Source organism: Oncorhynchus masou, chromosome 1 (assembly GCF_036934945.1).
Source record: "Oncorhynchus masou masou isolate Uvic2021 chromosome 1, UVic_Omas_1.1, whole genome shotgun sequence".
Lineage (NCBI taxonomy): Eukaryota > Metazoa > Chordata > Actinopteri > Salmoniformes > Salmonidae > Oncorhynchus > Oncorhynchus masou.
Genome location: NC_088212.1, coordinates 22,254,128 through 22,278,815, shown reverse-complemented (window position 1 = coordinate 22,278,815; position 24,688 = coordinate 22,254,128). Strand labels below are relative to the sequence as shown.

The 24,688-nt window shown below is 45.2% G+C and overlaps 1 protein-coding gene across 1 annotated transcript; it reads right to left on the bottom strand.

Annotated features, from left to right (window-relative positions):
* Positions 1–1,616: 1,616 nt before the first annotated feature.
* Positions 1,617–24,336, bottom strand: LOC135547085 (ADAMTS-like protein 2). The gene is made up of 19 exons (XM_064976166.1): positions 24,062–24,336; positions 23,304–23,406; positions 22,623–22,765; positions 22,413–22,488; positions 21,157–21,259; positions 20,895–21,040; positions 20,591–20,714; positions 20,219–20,299; positions 19,589–19,764; positions 18,960–19,278; positions 10,743–11,061; positions 4,496–4,599; positions 4,274–4,400; positions 3,748–3,961; positions 3,303–3,458; positions 2,990–3,160; positions 2,601–2,777; positions 2,191–2,335; positions 1,617–1,738 (listed from the first exon to the last, which is right to left on the bottom strand). The coding sequence occupies exons 1-19, from the start codon at positions 24,334–24,336 to the stop codon at positions 1,617–1,619; spliced, it is 3,081 nt and encodes a 1,026-aa protein (XP_064832238.1).
* Positions 24,337–24,688: the final 352 nt, after the last annotated feature.

The window sequence follows — 24,688 nt, the reverse complement described above, 5'->3', positions numbered from 1 at the left end:
GGTGTAGAAGAGTAGCCTACTGGGGTGCAGTAGAGTAGCCTAGTGTGGTGTATTAGAGTAGCCAAGTGTGGTGTAGTAGAGTAGCCTAGTGTGGTGTAGTAGAGTAGCCTACTGGGGTGCAGTAGAGTAGCCTACTGTGGTGTAGTAGAGTAGCCTAGTGTGGTGTAGTAGAGTAGCCTACAGGGGTGCAGTAGAGTAGCCTAGCGTGGTGTAGTAGAGTAGCCTAGTGTGGTGTAGTAGAGTAGCCTAGTGTGGTGTAGTAGAGTAGCCTACTAAGGTGCAGTAGAGTAGCCTACTGTGGTGTAGTAGAGTAGCCTAGTGTGGTGTAGTAGAGTAGCCTACTGGGGTGCAGTAGAGTAGCCTAGTGTGGTGTAGTAGAGTAGCCTACTGGGGTGCAGTAGAGTAGCCTACTGTGGTGTAGTAGAGTAGCCTAGTGTGGTGTAGTAGAGTAGCCTAGTGTGGTGTAGTAGAGTAGCCTACTGGGGTGTAGTAGAGTAGCCTAGTGTGGTGTAGTAGAGTAGCCTAGTGTGGTGTAGTAGAGTAGCCTAGTGTGGTGCAGTAGAGTAGCCTACTGGGGTGTAGTAGAGTAGCCTAGTGTGGTGTAGTAGAGTAGCCTAGTGTGGTGCAGTAGAGTAGCCTACTGTGGTGTAGTAGAGTAGCCTAGTGTGGTGTAGTAGAGTAGCCTACTGGGGTGCAGTAGAGTAGCCTAGTGTGGTGTAGTAGAGTAGCCTACTGGGGTGCAGTAGAGTAGCCTACTGTGGTGTAGTAGAGTAGCCTACTGGGGTGCAGTAGAGTAGCCTAGTGTGGTGTAGTAGAGTAGCCTACTGGGGTGCAGTAGAGTAGCCTAGTGTGGTGTAGTAGAGTAGCCTACTGGGGTGCAGTAGAGTAGCCTAGTGTGGTGTGGTAGAGTAGCCTACTGGGGTGCAGTAGAGTAGCCTACTGGGGTGTAGTAAAGTAGCCTAGTGTGGTGTAGTAGAGTAGCCTACTCGGGTTCATTAGAGTAGCCTACTGTGGTGTAGTAGAGTAGCCTAGTGTGGTGTATTAGAGTAGCCTAGTGTGGTGTAGTAGAGTAGCCTAGTGTGGTGTAGCAGAGTAGCCTAGTGTGGTAGAGTAGAGTAGCCTACTGTGGTGTAGTCGAGTAGCCTAGTGGGGTGTAGTAGAGTATCCTAGTGGGGTGTAGTAGAGTAGCCTAGTGTGGTGTAGTAGAGTAGCCTAGTGTGGTGTAGTAGAGTAGCCTAGTGTGGTGTAGTAGAGTAGCCTAGTGTGGTGTAGTAGAGTAACCTACTGTGGTAAAGTAGGGTAGCCTAGTGTGGTGCAGTAGAGTAACTTGCTGTGGTGAAATAGGGTAAACTACTGTGGTGTAGTAGAGTAACTTACTGTGGGGAACGTACTGTGGTGAAGTAGAGTAACCTACTGTGGTGTAGTAGAGTAATTTACTGTAGAGTAGTCTACTGTAGTGTAGTAGAGTAGCCTAGTGTGGTGAAGTAGAGTAACTTACTGTATAGTAGTCTACTGTAGTGTAGTAGAGTAGCCTATTGTGGTGTAGTAGAGTAACTTACTGTGGTGAAGTAGAGTAGCCTACTATGGGGGACAGGCTTTGGGGGTGTCAGGCAATACTAAGAGGTGTGCTGGGCCCTGCAGGAATGGCAGCAGGCCTTGCTGTAGTACCAGTGACTGCACAGGTTCACCTTCAGAGCTAGAGAGCAGTTGGTGGTGGGTCGGTCCTGACAGCTCTCATCTGCATGACAGAGACGTTTATGATATGTTCAATCATATGGAAAAAGTAGCCTCATCACAATCAGAAAATACTGTAATGACAAATCTATCAATTAATCAATCAATCTGCCTTTTTACCTCCATAATCTAAACGCTCAAGACTTTGGGCTGTTATGAAAGAAAGAGGTGCTTGCCCACACTAATAATTATCTCAGTTGGGAAAAGCAAAAAAGTACTGCAAATAATACAATTAAAAACAAGTGCTTTGACAATGCCATGTTCTCCGGTCTACTTTTGCCTGTGACAAGACATAAGCTACTGTAACTCTCCTAAATTTGCGAGATGCTGGGGTTATGTGCTGCTTGTATAGCCTGATCTCAGATCTGTTTGTGCTGTCTTGCCAACTCCTATGGTCATTGGTGTTGGAAGACAGCACAAACATATCTATTTGGGACCATGCCATTGCTTACATACCTGGGGGTTCAGTGGGACAGGGTTGCAGGGCGCAGGTCTGCTTGGCCACAGGCTTGGTCAGGGAGTCACACCCTCTCACGATCTCCCTAGCCTGGTAGCACTTTACATCTCTCATCCTAACACCCACACCACACATCTTAGTGCACTGAGGAATGAACACACCACACATCTTAGTGCACTGAGGAATGAACACACCACACATCTTAGTGCACTGATGAATGAACACACCACACATCTTAGTGCACTGATGAATGAACACACCACACATCTTAGTGCAAGGATTGAACACAGCAGCACTGCTCACAGTTGTGATTTGATAGGACACCGTATATGTGAGGTGTGTAAATACAATATATTGCTCATGTCATGATGTTTTCAGATACAATGTCATGGTTGAAATGGTATCTCACCTCAGACCAGGGTGTGGTGTACCACTTGAAACAGGGCCTCTCAAAGCAGGTGTTCTCGTCCTCTGGCCTCTCACTGGCACCACAGTCCTCGTTGTCGTGGGTCTGGAACTTCCCAGCGGTGATGCCGGCGCATTGCACGATCCTCCGCTTCACACCGCGGCCACATGTCGTGTTACACTGAGAGGAAAATAAGACTGCTTTCAGCTAAGGAATCTCTAACCAAGAGAACATAAACAAAACATAAAGAGAACATATATAAAACATCAAGAGAACATCAGGTAAACATTGTCAAAATGCTCATCATAATATCAACAGACCATCAATAAAACATAAATAGAACACCAACAGAGCATTAATAGAACATCAACAGAAGGACCCAGTTGCCTTACCCTCTCCCAGTCCTGAGTGAGCCAGTGTGGGGCACAGTCCTTCTCCCCACAGGGATGGATGGCCAGGGGCTTATTCTCCGGAGAGCACTGAGATTCAGGCACCACACGGCCCTCTGGTGTTTTACAGTACACGTGGCGTACCATCTTCCCCTGGCCACACAACCCCGAGCACTGCAGAGGTCAAAGGTTAACAGGAATGACACAGCAAAAGCATTAGTGATCAAGAGCAACTTACAGTCAGTGCAATCACTATTCCTATCCGTAATCAATGTACCAACGAGATGGAGTAGTGTAGTGAAAGTAGTGTACTCACTGGCCCCCATTCTGACACAGTCCACTGGCGTTCGCAGGGTGAGCCTGTGCAGTTCTTAATGTTAGAGGGGCGGGTCGGGGGATCACATAACTTGGTTTCGTCTGAACACCTGACCTCCCGGGTCACTTGGGCCCTGTGGCCACACTTGGCTGGACACTGGACAGGAGAGAGGAGAGGGCACAGGACAGACTCACTTTTAATATCATCTACAGCTGCCCAAACAGCTGTAAGTAGGATGCAATAATGTACTTACTATAGTGTTCCCATGCAGTAATTCCTGTAATGTAAACCACACACACACACACACACACACACACACACACACACACACACACACACACACACACACACACACACACACACACACACACACACACACACACGCGCACACACACACACACAATCCCTGTCCCACCGTTAACTCCCACAGTATAGCTCCACCCACCTCAGTCCACTCGGCCACCTCCCATTGGGGGCCACAGGTGGGGCTCTTACAGGCACGGCGCTCCAGGGGCCTCTCCAGTTCCGCCACGGTGCAGAGATCACTGTACACAGAGCTGTCCAGCCCTGGGGACAGCATCTTCCAGCAGCGCACCAGACGGAACTGGAAGCCCTCACCACAAGTACGAGAACATTCACTCCAACTGCTGGCCTCCCACCTGAGGGTGAGGGAATGCACACAGAGTAGAGTTCAGGTATAGTTAGTGATCTTCTGAAGTCAATTAAATCAAATATTATTACTGTAAATAGTATGGTAGTGGCCAACACCAGTTTATAGTTCCTGGTTAAGTGTGGAAAAGAGACAAACATTGTTCTCAATGAACTTTGATTGCCACATCGTCCAACAGTCCTTATATACTGAGTATATAAAACATTAAGAACAGCTGCTCTTTCCATGACATAGACTGACCAAATGAATCAAGCTGAAAGCATGTTATTTTCTGGTAAGTGTGTTATTTTCTGGTGCATACCTAGGCTGGCACTCCCTCCCAATGCAGAAGTCATGAACAGGTTCAGGTCGGGTCATATTGTCACACTGCATGTCATCTACCTCAGCTCCATCGTAGCGCACACACATGGCAAAGGACTTTGATACTCCTGCAGCGGAAATTATTACAGGCAAACTAAGGAATAACTGAAAATGTCACCAGTTATCCATATACATGTGTGTGTGTGTGTGTGTGTGTGTCTACCTATAGAGCAGGTGGAGGTGCAGGGTTCCTGAGGAGACAGTTTCCAGCGGTACATGTCTGCAGGGCTCAGCTTGAAGTTCTTCTGCAGGAACCTCTGAATGGTCCTGTCAAACACAACATGACAACAAGGTCTCACACGAATGGTTATGTCAAACACAACATGACAACAAGGTCTCACACGAATGGTTATGTCAAACACAGCATGACAACAAGGTCTCACACGAATGGTTATGTCAAACACAACATGACAACAAGGTCTCACACGAATGGTTATGTCAAACACAACATGACAACAAGGTCTCACACGAATGGTTATGTCAAACACAACATGACAGCAAGCTCTCACACGAATGGTTATGTCAAACACAACATGACAACAAGGTCTCACACGAATGGTTATGTCAAACACAACATGACAACAAGGTCTCACATGAATGGTTATGTCAAACACAATATGACAACAAGGTCTCACATGAATGGTTATGTCAAACACAACATGACAGCAAGCTCTCACACGAATGGTTATGTCAAACACAACATGACAACAAGCTCTCACACGAATGGTTATGTCAAACACATGACAACAAGGAGATCAGATGATTAGTCCTGTCACAATCAGCATTACAGCAATGTCTCACGCGATTAGTCCTGTCAAACATGACATGACAACAAGGTCTCAAACAATTAGTCCTGTCAAACGACATAACCATGCCTTCACAGTGAACCCACTGAACCCCAGCTCTCTCTTTCACACACACATTGCTGCATCACTGCTACGGCTGATTAACCTCAACATCAAAATCATAACAACCAGCGACATTCTGTTTTTTATACATTCACATAAAAGTGACATTCTTGTCATACGTGTACTTGAACTGCTGTGTCCAATCCAGAGAGCTCGGTTTGTTGTGTTGAAAGTTTCTTAGTAGCTCGGTAACTTTTTATTTTGGATCCCGTGACGCATTTGGCATCAGTTGCTGGGACTGCTTCTCTTTGTCCAGTGATCCTGCTGACCAAGGCCGGGTCTGAGGAGCTATTTGGCGTAGCAGTTAGCCTAGCTGCTAGTTAGCTGCCTATCAAGCTAGGGGGGTTTCTTGAAGGCTTGAACGCAGCCTGCGCCGCGGTTAGCCATTGTGGCTGGGACAGCGGGTTGTGCCGGGTTTGTGGCTGTCTAGATCCTTGCTGTTTGTTGTGTTCAATCTTCCCTGTGACCTGCCCTGTCTGGAACTGTGAAAGGTAACAGCGTAACCTACATTGCTAGCTACTATGACAAAGACCAAAGCTGGAGGGAGTACCGTTGAGGACAGTGGTGTCTATCTCAGGTGAAGGATCTTTTAAACAAACAAAAATAGTTTTACAAGCAGTTGTTAAAAGAACTAGAAAATAGCTTTGTGGTTTGTCCAAATACTGGTCGATTCAACTAATAAAAGAATGGATGACCTGACCAGAGAGGTAAAGGACCTGAAGAACAGTTTGCAGTTCTCCCAGGGTCAGCTCAATGAGTTGAAACAGGAGAAGAGCAAGATGACAGCAAACTGTAAATCATTGAGAGAGGACATCAGTTCTGTGTGTGAATCCATGATAACAATGATGGATACATCAGATTCGAGGGACAATCAATGCAGAACAACATGGTTGTGGATGGAATTGCAGAATCTCCACATGAGACCTGGACAGAGTCTGAGGACAAAGTAAGAGAATTTGATATCTGAAAAATTGAAGATGGACCCCCAGAAGATTGAGGTGGAGCGTGCCCACAGGACTGGAAAACACACCACCAGCCCAGGTGACAGGCCCAGGCCAATAGTGGTCAAGTTCCTGAGGTTCAAGGACAAGATAGCTGTTCTGGAAAGAGCCAAGAACTTGAGAGGAACGTATATCTTCCTCAACGAGGACTATCCTGAAGCTGTGCGCCAGAAGAGGAAAGAACTTATCCCAGCCATGAAAGCTGCCAGAGCACGTGGGGACAGTGCTTACATCCGCTTTGACAGGCTCATTGTCCACCCTCCTTCCCAGAAGCCTGGAAGGGATGAGAGCCAAGTCTATGGGTTCCTAGCTTCATCCCCGCAGCACACATACACACACACACACACACACACACACACATATATATCAATTGATTAATGGGCTGCTGACTGTATATATTTTTTGCTATTGCTTTATTTGCTCTTTTCCACATTATGTCTATCTCTGATAAGCTACTCAGGAAAGTGCTGAAAAAATAACCCATATTAATTTATGTAGCCTTAGAAATAATGTTAATGAAATCAGTAACTTGCTAACATCAGATAACATTAATACATATTTCTGAGACTTACTTAGATGAATCATTTGTTGATACAGCAGTAGCATTACAAGGACACAACATCTATAGAAGAGACAGAAAAGCTATTGTGGGGGGGTGTTGCTGTATATATTCAGAGTCATATCCCCTGTAAGGCTTAGAGAAGATATTATGTCAAGTGTTGTGGTTGCAGGTTCACTTGGCACATCTAAAGCCTTTTCTTTTGGGGTGTTGCTATAGGCGACCAAGTGGTAACAGTCAGTATCTTAATAATATGTGTGAAATGCTTGATAGTGTATGTGATGTTAACAGATGTCTACTTTCTTGGGGATCTGAATATTGACTGGTTTTCATCAAGCTGTCTGTTCAAGAGGAAGCTTCTCACCAGTGCCTGTAATCTGGTTCAGGTTATTAATCAACCTACCAGGGTGTTTACGTACACTACAGGGACAAGATTATCCACATGTATCCATCACATTTCTACTAATACTGTAGAACTTTGTTCTAAAGCTGTATCCTTACCCATTGGATGCAGTGAGCACAATATTGTGGCTATATACAGGAAGGCCAAAGTTCCAAAGCTGGGCCTAAAATAGTGTATAAGAGATCATACAAAAGATTTTATGTGGATGATGTTAAGAATATTTGTTGGTCTGATGTGATTAATAAGGAGCATCCAGATGCTGCACTTGATGAATTTATGAAATTGCTTCTTCCAATTATTGATAAACATGCACCTGTCAATAAGAAACTGACTGTTAGAATTGTTAAGGCTCCATGGATTGATGAGGAATCATTTTGTAAAGTTAGTGTGGGAGAGGTGGAAAAACCTAACGATCAATAATGACAAACCTCCTGGCATTGACAACTTAGATGGAAAACTACAGAGGATGGTAGCTGACTCTATAGCCACTCCTATCAGTCATATCTTTAATCTGAGCCTCGAGGAATATATCTGTCCTCAGGCCTGGAGGGAATCCAAAGTAATTCCGCTACCCAAGAGTAGTAAAGCGGACTTTACTGGTTTTAACAGCAGACCTACCAGCTTGCTGCCAGCTCTTAGCAAATTGTTGGAAAGAATTGTGTTTGACCAAATACAATGCAATTTCTTTGTAAACAAATCATCACAGACTTATAGAGATGGGCACTCAACTGCACTGACACAAATGACTGATGATTGGTTGAAAGAAATTGATAATAAGAAAATTGTGGGAGCTGTACTGTTAGATTTCAGTGCAGCCTTTAATATTATTGACCATAAGCTGTTGTTGAAAAAACGTATGTGTTATGGGTTTTCAACCTCTGCCATATCATGGATTCAGAGCTATCTATCTAATAGAACTCAACGGGTTTTCTTTAATGGAAACTTCTCTAATGTCAAACATGTAAAGTGTGGTGTAACGCAGGGCAGCTCTCTAGGCACGCTACTCTTTTCTATTTTTACCAACGACCTGTCACTGGCATTAAACAAAGCATGTGTGTCCATGTATGCTGATGATTCAACCATATAAGCATCAGCAACCACAGCTAATGAAGTCACTGAAACCCTTAACAAAGAGTTGCAGTCTGTTTTGAAATGGGTGGCCAGTAATAAAATGTTCCTAAACATCTCTAAAACTAAGAGCATTGTATTTGTTACAAATAATTCCCTATGTTCTAAACCTCAGCTGAATCTAGTAATGAATGGTGTGGCTGTTGAACAAGTACAAGAGACTAAATTACTTGGCGTTACCTTAGAATGTAAACTGTCATGGTCAAAACATTTAGATTCAATGGTTGTAAAGATGGGGAGAGGTCTGGTCTGTCTGTAATAAAGAGATTATCTGCTTTTTTGACCCCACATTTCAAAAAGCAAGTTCTGCAGGCTCTAGTTTAGTCTTATCTTGATTATTGTCCAGTCGTGTGGTCAAGTGCTGCAAGGAAAGACCTAGTTAAGCTGCAGCTGGCCAAGAACAGAGCGATACGTCTTGCTCTTTATTGTTGTCCCTCCCTGATCTTAGAGAGCTTTTTATGTCTCTATTTTGGTTTGGTCAGGGTGTGATTTGGGTGGGCATTCTATGTTCAATTTTCTATGTTTTGCATTTCTTTGTTTTGGCTGGGTATGGTTCTCAATCAGGGACAGCTGTCTATAGTTGTCTCTGATTGGGAACCATACTTAGGTAGCTTTTTCCCACATGGTTTTTGTGGGTAGTTATTTTCTGTTTAGTGTTCTGCACCTGACAGGACTGTTTCAGTTTCGTTTTGTCTTGTTGTTATTTTTGTTTGTAGTGTTCTGAGTTAAATAAAGAAATCATGAACATGTACCACGCTGCGCTTTGGTCCGATCCTTCCTCATGCAACGATGACCATTACAATTGTAATAAGAGGGCTGATATAAATACTATGCCAGTCCCTATTGGCTAAGAGTTGAGGAGAGACTGACTGCATCACTTCTTCTTTTTATAAGAAACATTCATGTGTTGTAAATCCCAAATTGTTGCATAGTCAACTTACACAAAGGTCTGACACATACACTTACACCACCAGACATGTCACCAGGGGTCTTTTCACAGTCCCCAAATCCAGAACAAATTCAAGAAAGTGTACAGTATTTTATAGAGCCATTATTGCATGGAACTCCATTCCATCTCATTTCTCAAATGAACAGCAAACCTGGTTTCAACAAACAGATAAAGCAACACCTCAGGGCACAATGCCTCTTCCCTATTTGACCTCAATAGTTTGTGTGTATGTATTGGTATTGATATGTAGGCTACGTGTGCCTTTTACAATTTCTTTATTGATGTAATTCTGTCCATGTCTACTAATGTTCTGTATTATCTCATGTTTCATGTTTTGTGTGGATCCCAGGAAGAGTAGCTGTTGCTTTTGCAACAGCTAATGGAGATCCTAATAAAATAAATTCAAAAAAATATCACTGGCTGTTTTTTATAACCAGAGCAGAGATGTTTAGAGGAAAAGGGGGACCAGGAGAGGGAGGTAGGAGGAGAATGAGAAGGTGTAGGTGGAGAGGAGGAAGAGCATGAAGAAGAGGACGAGGAAAAGGAGGAAGTGTTTGGGTGCGGAAAAGAAAGAGGAGGAGGCAGAGAAGAAGAGAAAAATGGATACAGTCTTTCATTTAAACAAATAATTCTAGGTATTTGCAGCAAAGTGAAAAATATGACTGGGAAGAAACATACTGTCAGACTGTATTCACCTCTGGGAGAAATGTGCAGAAATTAGTCACAGTTACACTGAGATATGCCGGTGAAGTATGATTCAAAGTTCCTGTGTATGTTCAAATAATCTGTCCCCCTCCTCTCCTACTTGTCCTTCACTTCCTCTACTCCCTTCCTCCTCCTCCTCCTCCACCTCCTGTCCTTGTCCTCATCCAATCCGTTCTTCTCCCCAGTGCAGGGGAAGACAGGGCGGGTCATGTGATGTGTTTTATGGGGCACTGGCAGTGGAACTGGCAAAGCGGTGTTTGGACACAGCGCAGGGAAGCCAACATGAATTATAAATATGATGGAATGCAATCCCGGCCAGCTCTGAGCTTTAGCTGTCTCCTCTCCATGCGATTCTTGGGATGTCTCAGAAGGAAAAAAGAAGCTAGCATTGGATCGGTCCAGAAGCCAGCATGGAGCACATTCCATTCCACTAGCCAGCCCAGCCAGCAGCACAGGCCCTTGTCCCTGGCAAGACTATACAGCACTTTTAAATGCCCCTCTGCTCAGGACCTTGAAATGACTCACTCTGGTCCTCACTTAGAGAGAGTAGTGTTCACTCTAACTCCTCAGCAGCAGCATCCCTTAGTGAAGAGAGGTAGTGTCTGGTAGATGGATGGGTTCCTATACCTGATAACAAGCTGATGTTGGGCCAACATTGGCTCAGCGTTGGGTTTTCCTTTTCAACTATATCTGCTATAACTATAACGATATGTGCCTATTTACTTCTGCTCATTGTGTGGATCTCTCCTTACTCTACCTGGTTCTGTTGGTACGGTTGTTGCTCCTCATCCCTGTCAGCAACGTCCTGTTGGGGAACAGCAGGTCTCCAGTATCATTCCTCCGCCGGCCCAGACTGAACTCCCCCAGTGAGCTTTTGAGGGGGAACTTCACACTGCTATGGTCTACGTCCAATGGCCCCACCTCTGACGAGAACAGTCCCTCTCCCACATCTGGACCAATCCGCTCGCCCAGCAAGACTCTCCAGATGAGGTTCTCTGGGTCTGGCACCTCCTCTAAAGGCCTGCTGGCTGCCGGGGCAGGGACTGCTACACTGCCTGTGTGACTGCTGTTGCCATCTGTTGGGATGGCAGGAAGGGAGAGGAAAGTTAGAGAAATTATTAAAGTGGGAGAAAGCCTTATATACTCAGCAAAAAAAGAAACGTCCCTTTTTCAGGACACTGTTTTTCAAAGATAATTAGTAAAAATCGAAATAACTTCACAGATCTTCATTGTAAAGGGTTTAAACAGTGTTTCCCATGCTTGTTCAATGAACCATTAACAATTCATGAACATGCCACTGTGGAACGGTCGTTGAGACACTAACAGTTTACAGACGGTTGGCAATTAAGGTCACAGTTATGAAAACTTAGGACACTAAAGAGGCCTTTCTACTGACTCTGAAAAACACCAAAAAAGATGCCCAGGGTCCCAGCTCAGCTCTGTGTGAATGTGCCTTAGGCATGCTGCAACGAGGCATGAGGACTGCAGATGTGGCCAGGGCAATAAATGACCATTTCTGTACTGTAAGACACCTAAGACAGTGCTACAGGGAGACAGGACGGACAGCTGATCATTCACACAGTGGCAGACCACGTGTCTGCTTGCTCTGTACGTTATTACCTGCAAGTCAGGAATGTCAATGTTCTGCCATGACCAGCGAAGAGCCATGATCTCAATCCCATTGAGCACGTCTGTGTTAATGTAATTTAATTATGCCAATGTGCTTTCATTAATTGAAAACCCTTAATCTATTTTATAAGAATTTGTAAGATTCTTGTTTGCATAAAATAGACGCAGACCAGTCTTTCAATAATAGATAACAGAATTTATTCTCGGAGCGCTGCCACTTAACCATGAACAACAGTTTATATACAGATCATGACGTCATTTCATTGCTTTAACAGAATCCCCTCCTCTCAACCGGGTCAAAGTGAGGTGAAAAGTTCATTCTAACTTACTAACACACTCCCAGGTAACTTTTGACCCCTCAACATTATCAATCACCACTGAGCTAACAGTTCTAATTAACAGAAAACTTAGGAATGCACTCACTGTCTTATCTAAAAAACCCAGAGCTAAGTTTCTGTAGGGTCAACCATAGGCTAACGACCTTATCTGTTTTCACAGTCCACAACCCATTCGTTTTATTCCTAGTTGGAATGGTGTTCATGAACTTTTATTACTCCTTGTCCGTGTCTCACAATCCCACCTTATGAACTCATATAGTTAATCAGATAATAAAACAGAATATAAGTTTACTTAGTTACAGTTCCATTTAAAATGATTTGTTCAGTCATTTAATCATAATTTTACCAACAGTCTGGGACCTGTTGGATCGGCGAGAGCGCCTAAGACAGAGCTACAGGGAAACAGGACGGACAGCTGATCGTCCTCGCAGTGGCAGACCACGTATAACAACACCTGCACAGGATCGGTACATCCGAACATCACACCTGCGGGACAGGTACAGGATGACAACAACAAGTGCCTGAGTAACACCAGGAATGCACAATCCCTCCATCAGTGCTCAGACTGTCCGCAATAGGCTGAGAGAGGCTGGACTGAGAGCTTGTAGGCCTGTTGTAAGGCAGGTCCTCACCAGACATCACCGGCAACAACGTCGCCTATGGGCACAAAGCCACCATCGCTGGACCAGACAGGACTGGCAAAAAGTGCTCTTCACTGACGAGTCGCGGTTTTGTTTCACCAGGGGTCATGGTCGGATTCGCGTTTATCGTCGAAGTAATGAGCGTTATACCGAGGCCTGTACTCTGGAGCGGGATCGATTTGGAGGTGGAGGGTCCGTCATGGTTTGGGGCAGTGTGTCACAGCATTATCGGACTGAGCTTGTTGTCATTGCATGCAATCTCAACGCTGTGCATTACAGGGAAAACATCCTCCTCCCTCATGTGGTACACTTCCTGCAGGCTCATCCTGACATGACCCTCCAGCATGACAATGCCACCAGCCATACTGCTCGTTCTGTGTGTGACAGGAATGTCAGTGTTCTGCCATGGCCAGCAAAGAGCCCGGATCTCAATCCCCATTGAGCACGTCTGGGACCTGTTGGATCGGAGGGATGAGGGCTAGGGCCATTCCCCCCAGAAATGACAGGGAACTTGCAGGTTTCTTGGTGGAAGAGTGGGGTAACACTCTGGCAAATCTGGTGCAGTCCATGAGGAGGAGATGCACTGCTGTACTTAATGCAGTTGGTGGCCACACCAGATACTGGCTGTTACTTTTGATTTTGCCCCCCTTGTTCAGGGACACATTATTGCATTTCTGTTAGTCACATGTCTGTGGAACTTGTTCAGTTTATAGCCATACCCTTATCCTACTCCTCCTCTGTTCCTCTGGTGATGTAGTGGTGAATCCAGGCCCTGCAGTGCCTATTCCCCAGGCGCTCTCTTTTGATGACATCTGTAACCGTAATAGCCTTGGTTTCATGCATGTTAACATTAGAAGCCTCCTCCCTAAGTTTGTTTTATTCACTGCTTTAGCACACTCTGCCAACCTGGATGTTCTAGCCATGTCTGAATCCTGGCTTAGGAAAACCACCAAAAATTCTGAAATCTTCATCCCTAACTACAACATTTTCAAACAACATAGAACGGCCAAGGGAGGAGGTGTTGCAATCTACTGCAGAGATAGCCTGCATAGTTCTGTCCTACTATCCAGGTCTGTACCCAAAAATTTTAACTTCTCCTTTTAAAAATCCACCTCTCTAAAAGCAAGTCTCTCACCGTTGCCGCCTGCTATAGACCACCCTCTGCCCCCAGCTGTGCTCTGGACACCATATGTGAACTGATTGCCTCCCATCTATCTTCAGAGATCGTGCTGCTAGGTGACCTAAACTGGAAAATGCTTAACACCCCATCCATCCTACAATCTAAGCTTGATGCCCTCAATCTCACACAAATTATCAATGAACCTACCAGGTACCACCCCAAAGCCATAAACACTGGCACCCTCATAGATATCATCCTAACCAACTTGCCCTCTAAATACACCTCTGCAGTTTTCAACCAAGATCTCAGCAATCCCTGCCTCATTGCCTGCATCCGTCATGGGTCAGCGGTCAAATGACCTCCACTCATCACTATCAAATGCTCCCTGAAGCACTTCAGCGAGCAGGCCTTTCTAATCGACCTGGCCCAGGTATCCTGGAAGGATATTGACCTCATCCCGTCAGTAGAGGATACCTGGTTATTTAAAAAAATGCCTTCCTCACCATCTTAAATAAGCATGCCCCATTCAAGAAATGTAGAACCAGGAACAGATATCGCCCTTGGTTCTCTCCAGACCTGATTGCCCTTAACCAACACAAAAACATCCTATGGCGTTCTGCATTAGCATCGAACAGCCCCCGTCATATGTAACTTTTCAGGGAAGCTAGAAACCAATATACACAGGCAGTTAGAAGAACCAAGGCTAGCCTTTTCAAGCAGAAATTTGCTTCCTTCAACACAAACTCAAAAAAATTCTGGGACACTGTAAAGTCCATGGAGAATCAGAACACCTCCTCCCAGCTGCCCACTGCACTGAGGATAGGAAACACTGTCACCACCGATAAATCCACTTTAACCTCTTGAAACTCTGGGGGCAGTATTTCATTTTTGGATGAAAAACGTTCCCGTTTTAAACAAGATATTTTGTCACAAAAAGATGCTCGACTATGCATATAATTGATAGCTTTGGAAAGAAAACACTCTGAAGTTTCCAGAACTTTTGAGGCTCTGTTTTTCATTGTCTCCTTATATGGCTGTGAATGCGACAGGAATGAGCCTGCCCTATCTATCGTTTCCCCAAGGTGTCTGCAGCATTGTGACGTATTTGTAGGCATATCATTGGAAGATTGACCATAAGAGACTACATTTGCCAGGTGTCCGCACGGTGTCCTCCGTCGAAATTGGTGCGTCATTTTCAGCTGCTGGTATTTTTCCATGGGATTCTGAGGGGAAAGCAGGCTTCCACGAACGGCATATCAATGAAGAGATATGTGAAAAACACCTTGAGGATTGATTCTAAACAACGTTTGCCATGTTTCGGTCGATATTATGGAGTTAATTTGGAAAAAGTTTGACGTTTTGGTGACTGAATTTTCGGTTCGTTTCGGTAGCCAAATGTGATGTACAAAACGGAGCGATTTCTCCTACACAAAGATTCTTTCTGGAAAAACTGAACATTTGCTATGTAACTGAGAGTCTCCTCATTGAAAACATCTGAAGTTCTTCAAAGGTAAATGATTTTATTTATTTGGTTATCTGGTTTTTGTGAAAATGTTGCGTGCTAAATGCTACGTAAAATGCTAAGCTAGCTTGCAATACTCTTACACAAATGCTTGATTTGCTATGGTTCAAAAGCATATTTTGAAAATCTGAGATGACAGTGTTGTTAAGAAAAGGCTAAGCTTGAGAGCAGGCATATTATTTTAATTTCATTTGCGATTTTCAGAAATCGTTAACGTTGCGTTATGCTAATGAGCCTGAGGCTGTATTCACGATCCCGGATACGGGATGGGTAGTATCAAGAAGATAATTGAGAGTTTCAATAAGCATTTTTCTATGGCTGGCCATGCTTTCCACCTGGCTACCCCTACCTCAGTCAACAGCACTGCATCCCCCACAGCAACTCGCCCAAGCCTCCCCATTTCTCCTTCTCCCAAATCCAGTCAGCTGATGTTCTGAAAGAGCTGCAAAATCTGGACCCCTACAAATCAGCCGGGCCAGACAGTCTGGACCCTTTCTTTCTAAAATTATCTGGCAAAATTGTTGCAACCCCTATTACTAGCCTGTTCAACCTCTCTTTCGTGTTGTTTGAGATTCCCAAGGATTGGAAGCAGCTGCGGTCATCCCCCTCTTCAAAGGGGTGGACACTCTTGACCCAAACTGCTACAGACCTATATCTATCATACCCTGCCTTTCTAAGGTCTTCGAAAGCCAAGTCAACAAACAGATTACCGACCATTTCCAATCCCACCATACCTTCTCTGCTATGCAATCTGGTTTCAGAGCTGGTCATGGGTGCACCTTAGTCACGCTCAGGGTCCTAAACGATATCTTAACTGCTATCGATAAGAGACAATACTGTGCAGCCCTGTTCATTGATCTGGCCAAGGCTTTCGACTCTGTCAATCACCACATCCTAATCGGCAGACTCGATAGCCTTGGTTTCTCAAATGATTGCCTCGCCTGGTTCACCAACTACTTCTCTGATAGAGTTCAGTGTGTCAAACCTGTTGTCTGAGCCTCTGGCGGTCTCTATGGGGGTGCATCAGGGTTCAATTCTTGGACCGACTCTCTTCTCTGTATACATCAATGATGTCGCTGTTGCTGCTGGTGAGTCTCTGATCCACCTCTATGCAAACGACACCATTCTGTATACTTCTGGCCCTTCTTTGGACACAGTGTTAACAACCCTCCAGATGAGCTTCAATGCCATACAACTCTCCTTCCGTGGCCTCCAATTGCTCTTAAATACAAGTAAAACTAAATGCATGCTCTTCAACCGATCGCTGCCTGCACCTGCCCGCCCGACGGTTCTGACTTAGAATATATGGACAACTACAAATACCTAGGTGTCTGGTTGGACTGTAAACTCTCCTTCCAGACTCACATCAAACCTCTCCAATCCAAAGTTAAATCTAGAATTGGCTTCCTATTTCGCAACAAAGCATCCTTCACTCATGCTGCCAAACATACCCTTGTAAAACTGACCATCCTACTGATCCTCAACTTCGGCGATGTCATTTACAAAATAGCCTCCAATACCCTACTCAATAAATTGGATGCAGTCTATCACAGTGCCATCCGTTTTGTCACCAAAGCCCCATGTACTTACCCACCACTGCGACCTGTACGCTCTCGTTGGCTGGCCCTCGCTTCATACTCGTCGCCAAACCCACTGGCTCCAGGTCATCTACAAGACCCTGCTAGGTAAAGTCCCCCCTTATCTCCGCTCACTGGTCACCATAGCAGCACCCACCTGTAGCACGCGCTCCTGCAGGTATATCTCACTGGTCACCCCCAAAACCAATTCTTCCTTTGGCTGCCTCTCCTTCCAGTTCCCTCTCTCCTTCCAGTTCTCTGCCGCCAATGACTGGAATGAACTACAAAAATCTCTGAAACTGGAAACACTTATCTCTCTCACTAGCTTTAAGCACCAGCTGTCAGAGCAGTTCACAGATTACTGCACCTGTACATCGCCCATCTATAATTTATCCCAAACAACTACCTGTCCCCCTACTGTATTTATTTATTTTGCTCCTTTGCACCCCATTATTTCTATCTCTACCTTGCACATTCTTCCACTGCAAATCTACCATTCCAGTGTTTTACTTGCTATATTGTATTTACTTCACCACCATGGCCTTTTTTTTGCCTATACCTCCCTTATCTCACCTCATTTGCTCACATTGTATATAGACTTATTTTTCTACTGTATTATTGACTGTATGTTTGTTTTACTCCATGTATAACTCTGTGTTGTTGTATGTGTTGAACTGCTTTGCTTTATCTTGACCAGGTCACAATTGTAAATGATAACTTGTTCTCAACTTGCCTACCTGGTTAAATAAAGGTGAAATAAAATAAAAAGGTTTAAAAGAAGGTTGTAAAAGACTATTGTAGCTGGAAACGGCAGACTTTTTATGGAATATCAATATAGGCGTGCGGTGGCCCATTATCAGCAACCATCACTCCTGTGTTCCAATGGCACATTGTGTTAGCTAATCCAAGTTTATAATTTTAAAATGCTAATTGATCATTAGAAAACCCTTTTGCAATTATGTTAGCACAGCTGAAATTGGTTGTGCTGATTAAAGAATAAAGTTTACCTAAGTTTCTTAGGGGCATAATTCCTTCAGCCTCCTGAGCTTGAGAGGCGCTGTTGCACCTGTTTGTGTGAATGGACCATTTCAGGTTGTCAGTGATATGCATGCCGAGGAACTTGAAGCTTTTGACCCCCTCCGATAAGGCCCCGTCGATGTGAATGGGGGCGTGCTCTCTCTGCTGTCTCCTGTAGTTCACGATCAGCTCCTTTGTTTTGTTGGCGTTGAGGGAGTGGTTATTTTCCTGGTACCACTCCGACAGGGCTCTTACTTCCTCCCTGTGGACTGTCTCGTCGTTGTTGGTAATCAGACCTACCACTGTTGTGTCGTCAGGAAACTTGATGATTGAGTTGGAGATGTGCGAGGCCACGCAGTCATGGGTGAACAGGGAGTACAGAAGGGGGCTGAGCATGCACCCCTGCGGGGCCCACAAGTTGAGGATCAGCGTGTCAGAGTTGTTGTTGTCAGGAAGTCCAGGACCCAGTTGCACAGGGAGGCATTCAGACCCATGGCCCTGAGCTGAGTGATGAGCTTGGAGGGCACTATGGTGTTGAAAACTGAGCTGTAGTCGATGAACAGCATTCTTCCATAGGTATTTATCTTGTTCAGGTGGGATGGGGCAGTGTGTAGTGCAATGGCAATTGCGTAGTCCATGGATGAGTTGCTGCGATATGCAAATTGTAATGGGTCTAGGGTGTGGGGTAAGGTGGAAGTGATATGACTAGCCTCTCCTTGACTAGCCTCTCAAACCATTTCATGAAGAAAGAAGTGAGCACTACGGGGCGATAGTCATTCAGCTCAGTTACCTTCACTTTCTTGGTACAGGAACAATGGTGGACATCTTGAAGCAAGTGGGGACAACAGGCTGGGTTATGGAGAGATTGAATATGTCTGTAAACACTCTAGTCAGCTGGTCTGCACTTGCTCTGAGGACGCGGATTGGGATGCCGTATGGCCCGGCAGCCTTGCGAGGGTTAAAATGCTTAAATAACTTACTCACATCAGCTACAGATAGCGATAGCACATAGTCCTGAGCGTCGGGGGCCTGCATCAGCAGCTCAGTGTTGTTTTCTCTCTCTCTCTCTCTCTCTCTCTCTCTCTCTAAGTTATTGTATTGGTATATTGGTTTCTAGTTATTGCTGTTACCTGTGTATTGTGGAAGGGTTGGGCTGTCCTGGTCAGAGTCAATGGCTGCTGTCTCCTCATACACCTCATTGGTCTCCTGGCCCTCGGCCCCTGCCATCTCGGCCCCCTTCTTCAACAAACGGTTCTGCTGAGTCTCAGGTATCGCCTTGTCATACGTGCTCTCGTTGGGGGCCACCATACTGCCCATCTCCATGGAAACCCCAGGGGTGGTGCTGTCGGGGCCGGTGTAGACAGGGGGTTGAGGGATGGGGGACAGGGACTCCCGTAGGACGGTGTACTCGTACGTAATGTAAGGGATACGACCATTCTGGTTCCACACCTATGAGGAGACAAAATAGCACCAGAGAGCTCACCATTCCCTCCTGCTCTCTCCTACCAAACTCAGTCAATTGCACATATAAAGGAAGCAATTTCCTTACTTTGATGACTTTTTGAAAATCCAATCAGTCTTCCACGTTGATTAAACGTCATCACATATTATTTTTTTCGTTTAAATTACGTGGGATTTTGTACCCTGCACCTACAAGTTACTGGATACGTGTACACTATTTCTAAATTAGAGATTACCCAGAGGCACTGGCTGCTCGGCGAGGGGAGGGAGCAGAGCAGACCTCAGCAGGATACAATACCAGAACATTGATGGCCTGGTTGATGGGCCCTTTGGCTGCGATGTACTCGATCCCCGTCTCATACACATCCATGGGCCGCCGGTACTTGAAGACGGTCCCCGCCGCATGGAAGTTCTGGGGGCTGTCCACCTTGTAGTTCCCATTGAAAAAGAAGTTCCCCGCCTGATCAGTCACAGCTGTGTGGGAGATAGGATAGAACATAGTCTCATTGAGGGGATGGAGAACCATTGGAGGAGGACCGGTTGGTTGACTCTATGGAAAGGTCAAATCTTTGATGTTCACTGTAAACTGGAATTTCTACTCCCCATACATGACCATAAATTAATACAATAAAGTCATTTCAAGAGATCACAAAGGAAATTAAAGTATATAGATGATCTGATTAATTTCAGTTGATTAATGTACTTCCTTTAGTAACTTAACACTGTCCCACTATCAATATTAATGGTTATCCCATTGCGGGAGAGAAAATATCCTTTGTATTTGCTGAAAATCTTGAATAAAATGTTTTACACCTTCTTCTTGTCATTAAATTATATGGATCCTAATGACATCACACCATACCAACAGGAGACATTAGAAATGTTTGTATACATGGCATAGGGAGCAGGATAAAAAGGAAGTACCCACCCAAAACATCAGCTGACTTCTTCCTCTCAATGATCTGGATGTCCCAGGAACCCTCAGGGATTGTTGTGATAAAGGAGTAACCTTGGAGACAGGAAACAGGAAACATCATGATGACTACATTTTACCTGCAACTAAATAGCCTGGATATCAGAGGAGTCAGCTTAAGAATCACATAGACCTTGTTGTCAGATTCAGCTCTGAACTGTCTGTAGTTATCTTTCAGTGACATATTTGGGGGGCTTGTCCCTGATAGGTGTGTTCAAGATTTGGAATAGATGGAGAGCCATATCTCCTCCATCAGTACCCTCTATCCTTGCCCACACATCCACCCACCCACACACTGTCTGTGGTTGAGGTTGAACACACTCGTACCCAAACTGGTGGCCTCGCGGCGGAAGTTTCCGTTGACCCTGCTGCAGCTGCTGCCATCCCCCTGACACACTCCACACGTATCCAGTGTATTGGGCGAGAAGAGCACTCCATCACACCCGATTGGCTGCAGAAATGAACACAAACAGGATCATTCTCTTCTTGAATCATTTCAGCACATGCAAAGCCAGTTGAAAAAGTATTGATACACTTTTATCATGTGACCAGGAAAATAAGCCTTTCGGCCATTCTCACAGAATATGCAAAGCCATTTCCTCGGCAGATGAAGAAACAAGCGCTCCCTAACCTCACATCTGCCGTCCACACAGACCCCTCTGTAGTTGCTGTACTTGCAGGATGTTCCGTCTCGGGCAGGAACCATCAGCTGTCTCTGGCCGTCGGCTGTGGTGCAGTGCAGGTCACATGGGTTACTGGAGATATGGACATAGTCATCTGTGGATGGAGGGATGGACACAAAGGTCAGCGTTAACAGTGTAATAACGAGCCTCGAGGACAGGCCACACAGGAGGGAATGACAGAGCTGAGTAGGTTTAATATGGTTGTTTTACCGGGATACAGGGGTTTCCAGTGGTAGTTCCTGCCATTGTAGACCTGTGAGTTGAACGACCAGCACTGCTCTTCCCTGAAGCTTCTCCCAGAGGAAGGGCAGTCCTGCACAAGACAGAAAATATACACACACTTTTCTGTCTGTTCCATGTGTTTTTTATTTTAAAATGGTTTTACAATATGTAATAAAAGGGTGTAACAGGGTGTGGCAACTCTGGAACAAAAGCCTGTTCACCCTGTTGCTCTTCAGGACCAGGGTTTATGGCCACAGCACTAAACCTTAAAGGGGCAATCTGCTGTTGAAACAATAACAAAGGGGGTTCCCCTCCAATGTTTCAGTAAAAGGCTGAGGGATGGGTCTGGAAAAATTTAACCACTCAAGTTCATAGACTATATTCATAGATTATAGTTTTAATCATGTTTTGAGGCTATAGGCTGACAGTGTTTGTTTACATTTACTTTGTTTACAAACATTGGAGTTAAACAATGTTATATTTGGGGTTCTGATTGGTACTGCAGTTGAACAAAGCTCCTGAAGCATTTCTAAGTGTCACGCCCTGATCTGTTTCACCTGTCCCTGTGATTGTCTCCACCCCCTCCAGGTGTCGCTTATTTTCCCCAGTGTATTTATCCCTGTGTTTCCTATCTCTCTGTGCCAGTTTGTCTTGTATGTTTAGTCAAGTCAACCAGCGTGTTTTCCCCCGTACTCCTTTTCTATTGTCTTTTGCTAGTCTTCCCAGTTGTGGCCACTGCCTGACTCTGGACTACTTTCCCACCTTCCTGATCATCCTGCCTGCCCTGACCTTGAATCTGCCTGCCCTGACCTTGAATCTGCCTGCCCTGACCTTGAATCTGCCTGCCCTGACCTTGAATCTGCCTGCCCTTCGGTACCTATTGGACACTGAGCTGGCTTTGACCTTTTGCCTGTACACAACCATTCTCTTGCTTACCCCTTTTTGGGTTAAAAAACATTGTAAGACTCCAACCATCTGCCTCCTGTGTCTGTATCTAGGTCTCACCTTGTGCCCTGATAATAAATTATATTCTTCAAAAATCAGTGGGTACATATCATTACTTTATAAGTCTAGAAATGTATGTAATACCTGAAGATTACCCCTTTAAGCTATTTGTATCTCAATTGATAAGAAAAAGAGCTGTGCTAACTTCTGCATCATATACTTTGGGTTGTGGGGTATTGTGTCAACATGCATTTTGTTAACGACAGGAAAAGGGGTGGCAGTACTAGATGCATGCTAACCTTGGTGTTACAGAGGAGGTATTTTTTCGAAGTGCCAGTGCAGGTCATGTTGTATCTACCAGCGGCTGCTTTCTTTCTTTGGATAGAAAATACATACATTTAATACATGTGCTAAATGAATGTGCTAAAATAACAGGTTAGAATATAATTGAATAGAATAACAATAGAACAGAACAGTATAGAATAGAATATTTCTTTCAGTGGACTGACCTCTGTTTGAGACAGTGCCTCTCCTGGGACATGACCCCACCTCCACAGGTGCGCGTGCAGGCGGTCCACTTGGCCCACTCTCCCCACCAGTATGTGGTGGACTCCAGCTCATCCTCCAGACTGTTGGAGGCTGCCCCATCCTCCTAGACACAATACAGCACCCTTAGAGAACAACAGCAGAACAGGGCCCTGTACACACAGTGTGACTAATTATAAGCATGTCTAGCCACTCTGACAATCTGAGTGAAGTGGAGACAAATTATATCTACTGTGCTCTCCTTGGAAAAGGAGTGAGAGAAAACAGCTGTGGGTTTTTATAGGAGAACTCATGTAAGAAGGACCAGTCAGAAGATGAGAGGGACAGAAAGACAAGGCAAGAGTGTGTGAGTGAACAACTGGCAAATAGAGAAAAACAGAGCGATAGAAAGACAAACAAACATTGTGACTGACGGACTGATATTAGGTCAGTGATAGAGGTGTGTGTGTGTGTGTGTGTGTGTGTGTGTGTGTGTGTGTGTGTGTGTGTGTGTGTGTGTGTGTGTGTGTGTGTGTGTGTGTGTGTGTGTGTGTGTGTGTGTGTGTGTGTGTGTGTGTGTGTGTGTGTGTGTGTGTGTGTAAGCGAGAGGCCGGAGATGGGCCATCATATGCATAGACAAAGTAAGAGAGAGATGGAGAGCGTACCTGTCCCCTGGTTGAGAGGTTCCCTACAGACAATCCCAGGGTGAGGAACCCCAGTAGCACCAGGCTAGTCTCCCCACATTGCTCCCACGACCAAATCCGCATCCTGACAAGAGAAAATATACAGATGGGACAGAAGAGTAAGAGCTGAAGACTCACACCCATAAACATTAACTACAGATGTAAGATCTTAATATGATCACCCTGTTGCAGGAGAACATTTAACATGCATGTGAGGTTTAAAAAGACTTCTAAAGTTATAAGACACATAATACTTATAATTTCCTTATACAGTAAGTTTCCTGACTCAAGGCCTAGGCTTCCACACAGGTAGGCCTTTGTTTCCTCCACCTCAGTGTAAATGCACCGGCTGGCCCAGGTGCTTACTGTAAGGTAACACAAACACACACATTCAAACACACACTCACATACATTCATGCAAGCACACACACACCAGTGACATAAACATCCAGTCACACTCCGATTCTAGGAAACGCCCCCTTGCACATCCCCCTGTCCCGTCTCTCCTCCTCATCAGGCCCACAGTTCCACTTAGGTAGGCTTCTTAAAATAAGCAAACAGATCGTCTAGCCCTGTTTGCAGTCTGGCTTTTTCTGGCACTATGTATTGGTGACAGGTGTCTTAAACTACCCACTGGAACACCTGGAGTTCATTATCCTCCCAGACACAGCTGGAGTACATCCAGCTGCCAAACACACACTCACTCTCTCTCTCCCCACACAGACAACACAGTCTCTCACAGACACCTCAGTCTGTCGCCCGTGAGACAGGCCTTCCTCCTCACAAGGCGTCCCAGGGCCACAGAGAAGAGTAAACACAGCCCTGTGTGTCTCCCCATTGCCACACCCCCAGCATCCCCTGAGCAGTGGGCCTCAGGGGGACAGAGGGGAGGACAGTCCCTGGGGAGGCTGTGGGGAGCTGGGGCTGCTCCGACCAGGGCTGTCTGGTCTGAATGGAAGGCCCAGGCAGACTCATCCTTTTTGATCCTTTCTTTAGCAAGCCTTCTCACGTTCATATGTGAAGTGGAAAAGGTATGCTGATCCAACTCAATTGTCCGCTGCTCTCCACGAGTCCTCAACCTCGCTCTGCTTACACCAAGTGCAGAGAGAGGAGCGCAGGCAGACAGACACATAGAGGCTGAGAGAAGTTAAGTAGAGGTCACTCACGTTTTGGAGTGGAGAGAGAGTGCATGTGGTCTGTCTTTGCGGAATGAGTGACACTTTAGACATTGTTTCTAATAACCATGTTGGGGACTCCGCCACCTTTGTGCCAGAGTGCCTTCAAGTAGTTTGTTCCATGCCTCATTCTGTGTGCATTGTTTTTCCTCAGTCACCATAACCATAATTGATGTGTTCTTTGTGAGTAAT

Bases quoted from the DNA above. Each gene is read 5' to 3' on its own strand.
- LOC135547085 (XM_064976166.1), bottom strand. From the start codon at position 24,336: ATGAACGTGAGAAGGCTTGCTAAAGAAAGGATCAAAAAGGATGAGTCT. The intron at 20,715-20,894 runs GTTAGGGAGCGC...TCATTTCTGCAG, and splicing joins GTGTGGACGGCAGATGTGAG to CCAATCGGGTGTGATGGAGT. The intron at 1,739-2,190 runs GTATGTAAGCAA...TCTGTCATGCAG, and splicing joins CTGTCCCACTGAACCCCCAG to ATGAGAGCTGTCAGGACCGA.